This window comes from Stegastes partitus, unplaced genomic scaffold (assembly GCF_000690725.1).
Source record: "Stegastes partitus isolate 25-593 unplaced genomic scaffold, Stegastes_partitus-1.0.2 Scaffold1790, whole genome shotgun sequence".
Classification (NCBI taxonomy): Eukaryota; Metazoa; Chordata; class Actinopteri; family Pomacentridae; genus Stegastes; species Stegastes partitus.
Genome location: NW_007579521.1, coordinates 74,744 through 83,130, shown reverse-complemented (window position 1 = coordinate 83,130; position 8,387 = coordinate 74,744). Strand labels below are relative to the sequence as shown.

General features: G+C 45.6%; 1 protein-coding gene across 1 annotated transcript in view; it reads left to right on the top strand.

Moving 5' to 3' along the window:
* Positions 1 to 1,838: 1,838 nt before the first annotated feature.
* The window catches only part of gcm2 (glial cells missing transcription factor 2), a 9,314-nt gene continuing 2,765 nt past the window's right edge, over positions 1,839 to 8,387 (top strand). Inside the window, exons 1-7 of the mRNA XM_008302293.1 lie at positions 1,839 to 1,931; positions 5,713 to 5,776; positions 6,111 to 6,299; positions 6,377 to 6,489; positions 7,336 to 7,461; positions 7,552 to 7,808; positions 8,082 to 8,319. Coding sequence (XP_008300515.1) covers positions 1,839 to 1,931; positions 5,713 to 5,776; positions 6,111 to 6,299; positions 6,377 to 6,489; positions 7,336 to 7,461; positions 7,552 to 7,808; positions 8,082 to 8,319 — 1,080 coding nt within the window. The remainder of the gene's footprint in view (positions 1,932 to 5,712; positions 5,777 to 6,110; positions 6,300 to 6,376; positions 6,490 to 7,335; positions 7,462 to 7,551; positions 7,809 to 8,081; positions 8,320 to 8,387) is intronic.

The window sequence follows — 8,387 nt, the reverse complement described above, 5'->3', positions numbered from 1 at the left end:
GCGCAGCAGAGAAACCAGCTGGGCCGGGTCCCTGCCCTGCACACAGTTCTCCAGCAGAACCTCAAACTGAGACCAGAACAGGTTGTTCATCAGAACCTCAGCCTGAGACCAGAACAGGTTCTGCCTTCAGGCCGTGGCCCAGTCCCGCTCTGACACAAACACAACAGCTGAACAGAACACCTGTCGTGAGCCTGAAGCTACTGATAAAAACAGGACCGACGTGGACCACGACCCAGAACCTTCTGTGTTCTGAAAGGCTTTTCTCGTGTTCACAGGTTGATGTGAACTTCTACAGAACCATCGGAACCAGCAGGGGGCGCTGCAGGACAGCTCTACAGGAGCAGACCTGGAGGCCTCCCGCTGGTCGATGCAGAGTATTGATCGTTATCAGGACCCACACTGACGTCATGCCAAACTGATCAATAACATCTTTCTGAGGAGCGATCCCAGCAGCCAATCACAGGACGCTCTCATAAAAGTGACGATCAGTCAGATTCACAATCAATCGATCCGTCATTGATCCGATAAGAGCCGCTGCTTTACCATCGCGTCTCTGCTCCGTCCTCGGCGTGTCGGGAGCGCGCACAGCTGCCGCTCATCAGCTCATCAGCGCCGAGGCCGCGCAGCAGCACAAAGACAAACTAGTCCCGACAGCGGCGGAGGGATACCAGCGGCCTCATTATTCCATCCATTTTCTATACACCGCTTAATCCTCATTAGGGTCGCGGGGGGGCGGAGTCTATCCCAGCTGACTCAGGGTGAAGGCAGGTTCACCTGGACAGGTAACCAGTCTATCACAGGGCTCCTATTACTGTAGTTGTTGTTGTTGTTGTTGTTGTTGTCACTAACAAACAGTCATAGTGACACTAATGCGGAGGAACGTGGAGTCTGTGGAGCTTCACACCTGACCATTTCAATCGCTTTGTCTCCATGACAACAAGCATGTAAACGTACAGGTGCTGAACGGAACCCAACATGTCACACTTCACTTCATCAACATTTGACGGAACAGATGTTCTGAAACACCTGAATGACGTCACACGTCCTGACAGGTGAGCAGCTCGTCGTCCTCTAATGGATGACTAATGAGTTTGTTTGTTTTGGTAGAAACACCAAAGTGTTGACACAACACACACACACGCACACGCACACACACACACACACACACACACACACACACACACACACAGGGGAACAGGTGTGTGTGTTTCTGTGAATCAGCACCTTTAAACCTGGAACAGTGAAAGTCGTGGAAAGCTCCAGTCAAACTTACTGTTTGTAAAACCGGCTCAGATCTGAGTGGAGTCTGGTGTGCAGTCCAGGAGCAGCTGAACCTCACATTCAAACAAAACCCACCAACCAGACTACGTTCACTTTTCTCTCGATTTAAGGATGTGGCGTTTCATTTCTGCCGGGTTCTTTTTTCCTCTGTTCTCTGCGTCTGTTCTCTTTTATTTTGCCCTTCCTTCCTTCCTTCCTTCCTTCCTTCCTTGCTTCCTCCCTCCCCCCCTCCCTCTGCAGGCTCGTCACCGTCTCACCTGTCCGCTCACTCCTTCCAGACTGCGCGCGGAGTTGCACGCGCTGTCGGGAGAATTAAATAGAAATTAATTAAAGCTGAATCAAATTTAATTAAACTTTAAATACATTGAAATAACATTTAATACAAATTTGGCCTGTTTAAGTTTCACAGTGAAACTTTTCCTTCAGTTCGGTCTGTTTTCAGTCTGAGCTGAAACTGGGACCAGGAGGACCCGGACCAGGAGTACCCGGAGCAGGGGGACCCGGACCAGGAGGACCCGGAGCAGGAGGACCGGACCAGGAGGACCCGGAGCAGCAGCATGTCCCGGGCGGAGGAGCGGGACGAGGCGGACTGTGTGTGCTCCGTCGGGATGAAGCTAACGTGGGACATCAACGACCCCAAACTGCCGCAGGTAACCGATCCATCAGCTGGATCCACTATTGATGAGACAGAACCGACCCATTCTGGACTCAGATGTACCACAATCCTCTCTGCGGTTCCTCTGGGTTCCGATGACGGAACATCTGAAGCAGAAACAGACGCAGAAAAACAGGAAGAACCTGCAGACGGGTCGTCCTGGAGCTGCACGGCTCTGATAGGTAGAACTTGTTCTGGAGAACATCTCCGGAGGGTTCTGTGGGTCGTCTGACAGTTCGGTTGGACGTAGATGCGTCTCGACAATTAAAAGACTCAGAAAACAAAAAGAACTCAGAACCGAACAAAGAGAAACAAAACGAGACGCGACAGACAAAATGAAGAAGGTCCAGAAACAGAACTCCGAGGTTCTGAAACGGTCCGAGACTTGTACAGAGTTCGGTCCGAGACTAAAGTTTACAGACTATTTTTAAAGTAATTATATCAGAACTAATTAGAGTCAAATTAAAGCGAATAAAGGTGAAAACATGAGCGACGATTTAAACACAAAGTTTAGGGTTTTCAGAGTTTGGTTGGATCCGAACCCATCAGAACCAAACAGGCTTACACAGAAAAATACTGCCTGACGAAAAAAATGAATTATTATTATTATTATTTTATTAGTCTCTTTAATTCTACTTTAATTAGGCTTTTCTTTTATGGATTCATTTTTGATTAATATTGCTTTATAAACATTAAAAATGAATTATTATTATTATTTTTTTATTAGTCTCTTTAATTCTACTTTAATTAGGCTTTTCTTTTATGGATTCATTTTTGATTNAATAATAATAATAATAATAATAATAATAATAATAATAAAGGAGTCCGAGCTCGCTGCGGTGATCATCAGATTAAATATCTTCACCAGAACAAAACAACAATAAGAGAAACAAATGAGGCCGAACTGATTCAGACTGAACAGAACACGTCTCAGCGGCCCGTGAAGCCTCCAACAGCGGCACCGACGGCGGTTCGTCTCCAGTTTTACGTTTCAGACGATCAATAACCAGATCAGAAGCTGATCAATAATCCAAGCGGCTGCTTCATCTGGAAAATCAGAATCTGCAACCAAACGACAAATTAAATCAACCTTCTTCCACTCCTGTGATGTCTCTGATCTGAAACCCCTGAAACAACCAGTTACTGTCCAATTAAATCTATTGTTAAATTATATATAATACAACAATATATTATAATTAATATGTTGATAAATTTAATATAATTTAACAATATATTATATATACAACAGTATACTATACGTAATATACTGTTAAATGTTTTAAAACATTATCTATAATGTTATATATTAAATCTAATATACTGTTATAATGAATGTTCTGTTCTATTATATGTAATAGAACCATTTATTATAGTGAATGTTCCGTGTTGTCCAGATCTGAGCAGCTTCACGCGTTTCTCCGTCTTCAGGTCATAAAGCATGAATGCTGCTGTGAGGATGAAGTCACATCAAGGAGCCGCTTCGCTGTGATTTTAGCTTCCAGCAGAACTTGAAATGAAATCATTCGTTCTTAAAGCTTTTGTCCAAAACAGTCAGGTTTTGTTAGATTTTTATAAATGACTGTTACCAGATCACATTATTGGTAATAATTAATCACATCACAGATTTGTATTATTAAATTAAATGACTTTAAATTAGAATGATCTGCTGATATTGCAGCTAAACAACATTATTAATCAGGATCTTTATGGCTACAGCAGCCCCATCAAATATAAAACTAAACAGGCATAAAAATAAGATCAATAAATAGGCACCAAGTGTGCAAAAGATGGATTTAAAAACGCGTGTACACAAAGAGTCAAAACATTTGTATTATTGCCTGAAATCAGGACACGTGTCTGCTGCTGCTCTCCATCTGAATGATTCAGTTAATTATGAACGACATTAGTGTCACTACTAGTACACCAGTTCACAGTGTCTGTCCTGAAGGTTCTCTGAAGGTTCTCTGAAGGTTGTCTCCGTGTTGTGGGAATCGCTGACTCGACTCTTCGTTCTGTTGTTGCTCAAACAGAAAAAACTGGTTTTAATGTTTTTGTTTCCAGTGAAAACAGTTTGAGATCTGATCTGGAATCAGCTCCCACATCGATCAATAGCTCCCACAGCGATCGATAGGTCCCACAGCTATCAATAGTTCCCACAGTGATCGATAGCTCCCACAGCGATCGATAGGTCCCACAGCGATCAATAGCTCCCACAGCTATCAATAGGCCCCACAGCGATCAATAGCTCCCACAGCGATCGATAGCTCCCACAGCGATCGATAGGTCCCAAAGCGATCAATAATGCTGATCAGGCTTCAGACTAACGGCAGCAGCCACTAACAGGAGACGCTCTGAACTCTCGTTTCTTGACATAAACAGACTTTTACTTTGAAACACACGCTTCGACCAGAAATAAAACATTTAATTGAACAGTTGATTAAAAGTGAAACTAATTAGTTCAAAGTTGGTTTAATTAAAGGAATTGGCGCGTTTAAGAACACTCCCTGCCAAAAGTATGTGGACGGCTGAATGCTCTGGTAATACTAATTAACATAGAGTTGATCTCAACGTGTCCACATACTTTTGTCACTTCTTCTTCTCTAAACCATTTAATTGAGTCGAACACACTGTGCGTCCACATGCTGCTGTCCTGATGAGCAGGTACCTGCAGAAAGGTGCTGGTTTCTCAGAAACACGTACACCAGTTGGCCAAAAGTATGTGGACAGCATATGATGCGCTGGCTCTTAAGGGTGTCCACATACTTTTGGTCATATACTGTAATACGTTACATGTGAAACAGGATTTTGTACTTAGATGTTCGGCTGTGTATTTGAACACACAATATTTAAATCCTGAAAGCAAGAACAACAACATTCTAGTTTCCCCACCAATTCTAATTACTCATAAAAAGTCGTCTGTAGCTGATCAGATCATCAAATGAAACGTTCTGATTCTCATCCAGCAGTTTGTTCAGCAAGAAACGAACCCATAATGGATTCAGATTAAAACTCTGTCAGACTGAACAGAGAGAGTAAAAATTAATCTCAGTAATAAGCTGATCCAACAATATTCTGTCACACATCAGAATCACGCTCGCGGCCTAAAGGTAGAACCAGATCGACCCGAAGAGCTTCACATCAGGAAGGGAACAAAAAGAAAAGACGGTAAATGAAGCAGCTTCTGTCGGCTCTGGTCTGGGGAACATGTCAGAGGCAGAGGTTCTCAGGGATCTAGACGGAACAAATAAACAGTTGAGACATTTAAAGAGAACAAATAGAACCAGTCAGTGACTTTCTGCAGTTTGTTTCCATGATCCAGTCTGAGGCAGAACCACAGGAACAGTGCTCAGACAGTCCAGGTTCTGATGTTTCTGAGGTGGTGATAAAATAATAATAATAATAATAATAACAATAATACAATTTATTTGTATAAATCTCAAAGACGCTTTACAGGATAAAAGAAAAATAAAACTCATCCAAAAGCAGACGAAGCAGAAACACAAGCGAGCAGATAAAAACAATAGAAGAACCTCAGCAGCCGCTAGAACCTTCTAACTCACGCAGGAGACCCGCAGAACCACAACAAGGGAAGTAGATGCTTTGCAGATCAGAAGGAAAATGAAAAATGACATCATGTTAAAGTTTACGTATCAGCTGTAGAGTCCTGTGATGGCTCGGTTCTGACTCGGTGCTGCTGCTCGGTGAGACCCGGTGAACTGCTGCCACGAGTTCTGCTGCTGTGATGAAACTAATTCTGTCTGTCCGTCCGTCTGCAGGACACGAAGCAGTTCGACCCGTTCCAGGAGTGGACCGACGGCTACGTTCGGTACATCTACAGCGGTGAGAAACATCTCAGCTCAGGGTTCAAAGACTAGCTCCTACATGTTCATCCACACCTGCTTAAGTCTTGCTACAGAAGACACAGGTATGAATGACGAAGTGGCTTCTGGGATAGATCCTGGATGTCTCCACGTGATCCGGCTTTACTAAACCTGACAGTCAGGTTAAGGTTCACAGGACACTGGTCACCAGCTTGGTCAGCGTCCTGAAGTCCAAAGCGGACAGTTCAGCTAACTATCTTGCTTTGCTGGCCGGTTTGGTTTGTGGCTGAAGGTGTTCGTAATCTCAGTAAATATAAACCCGTGTTTGACTCGAAGGTGTTTTTGTGCTGCAGCGGAGGACAAGAACGCTCAGAGGCACCTGTCCGGCTGGGCCATGAGGAACACCAACAACCACAACTGTCAGATCCTGAAGAAGTCGTGTCTGGGCGTGGTGGTCTGCTCTCGAGGCTGCACGCTGCCGGACGGATCCAGGCTGCAGCTCCGCCCCGCCATCTGCGACAAGGCCCGGCAGAAACAGCAGAGTAAGAAAGACCTGGACCTGTTCAGGTGTGCAACACCAATGTGTTCTCGTGTACCTGACGGGATCTGTGTGTTTCAGAGAAGCTGTGTCCGAGCTGCAACGCCGCTCTGGAGCTGCTGCCCTGCCGCGGTCACAGCGGTTACCCCGTCACCAACTTCTGGAGGGTCGATGGGAAGGCCATCTTCTTCCAGGTCCACACCTCCACCCTGCTCAGGCTGCTAGCACGCAGGCTAACATGCTAACACAATAACCAGCTTCACACAGTGCACTCAAAGCAATCTGAAGATGCCAAAACCAGATCAGGAACGGGTTTAAACTGGATTTTTAGTCTTAAAATATGACTAATCCAGATCAGGAGAAAGATTTAACCTGAGTTTTAGTCTCACAACAGGCCTGAACCAGATCAGGAACAGGTTGTAACCTCATGCTAACAGATCAGCTTAAATCTTTTCCTGACAACAGAAATAAACCTAAACTAGTTACTGGCAGGCCTGCAGGTGTCTCAGTGGTTAGCACCGTTAGCAACTTCAGCTAGAAGGTTGCCGGTTGTCGTCCCGGTGAGGACACCCGGGATCTTCCTGCGTGGAGTCTCCATGTTCTCCCCGTGCAGCGTGGGTTCTCTCCGGGTTCTCCGGCTTCCTCCCACAGTCCAGAAACATGCTGAGGTTAATTGGTGATTGTAAATTGTCCGTAGGTGTGAATGTGAGTGTGCTTGGTTGTCTGTCTCTAAGTGTAGCCCTGTGATAGACTGGTTACCTGTCCAGGTGAACCTGCCTTCACCCTGAGTCAGCTGGGATAGGCTCCGCCCCCCATGACCCTGGTGAGGATGAAGGTGTAGAGATGATGGATGGTTGGTTACTGGCAGTATAACAAACACATCTAAACCTGATTAGAACAGGTTTAAACTGTGTTCTAACAGGAAAACTAGAACTGTTCTGACCCAGATTCTGACCTCCAGATCTGTTGTTGTTTCTTCAGTTGTTGCTTTTTGTTTTGCTGTTGTTGTGTTTATTGTTGTTGCTTTTGTGGTCCTCCAGGCTAAAGGGGTCCATGACCATCCCAGACCAGAATCCAAATCAGAGACTGAAGCCAGAAGAAGTTCAGTGAAGAGACGAGTTAGTTCACCTCCGTTTACACCGAAGAGACGACTCATCGAAACACAGGTCAGCACCAACAAACAACAACAACAACAACAACAACAACAGTGTAACCGTTGGTGCTGTTTGTTTATTGTTTGTTTCTTTACTGCTCAGGCTCTTGGCCCTGCCCTCCTCTCCTGCGTCGAACCAGCAGAAAGAATCTCCTTCATTGAGCCAAACTTCCCGCAGCATTACCCAGCATTTCAAAGCCCAGATCCCTACTACAACCCCCACAATGCACTGGGAGAGGCCCCGCCCACACTTCAGAAACCAGCCAATCCCAGGCTGTACATGAGCCGACCCAGCTACGAGTTCCAAGGATACCTGACCTCACCTTCATATCCTGTGACCTCTGATCTCTGCGACCCCAGGTCAGTCTTACCCACTCAAAACCAAATCCTGCTGTGTAAACCAGTGTGAACCAGAAAGAACCAGATCAGGAACAGGTTTAAACCAAATCCTCAGTGTCAAAAAAGGCCTAAACCAGATGAGGAACAGTTTAAAATCCAATTCCGTTTAAACCCGCTACTAACAGGATCAACGGATCTAAACCAGATCCTGGCAGGATCATTAGAACCAGGTCCAAACCAGAATTACTGTCAACTATATGAACAGGTCTAAACCAGATCCTGGTGTGTCTGCAGGGTGACTCCAGTCCTCGGCTCCTCCTCCTCGTCTTCATCGTCGGCTCCTCTGTCCTCCTCCTCGTCCTCCTTCGACCCGCAGACGAAGCCTCCACCTAATTGGAAGGAGCTGCTGAAGAGCTCCGCCCCCTACAGCGACAACCACCATTACTACAGCACTGAGTACCCCTGCCGTTACCCAAGCAACACGCCAGGGTCACCAGCCGCGCTGCAGACCATCATCACCACGACAACCAAGGTGAGGAAGGTGTCAGGTCCATTAGGATCTACAGGGGTCAGGTGTGTCTCCTCTGTTAGGGTCTACAG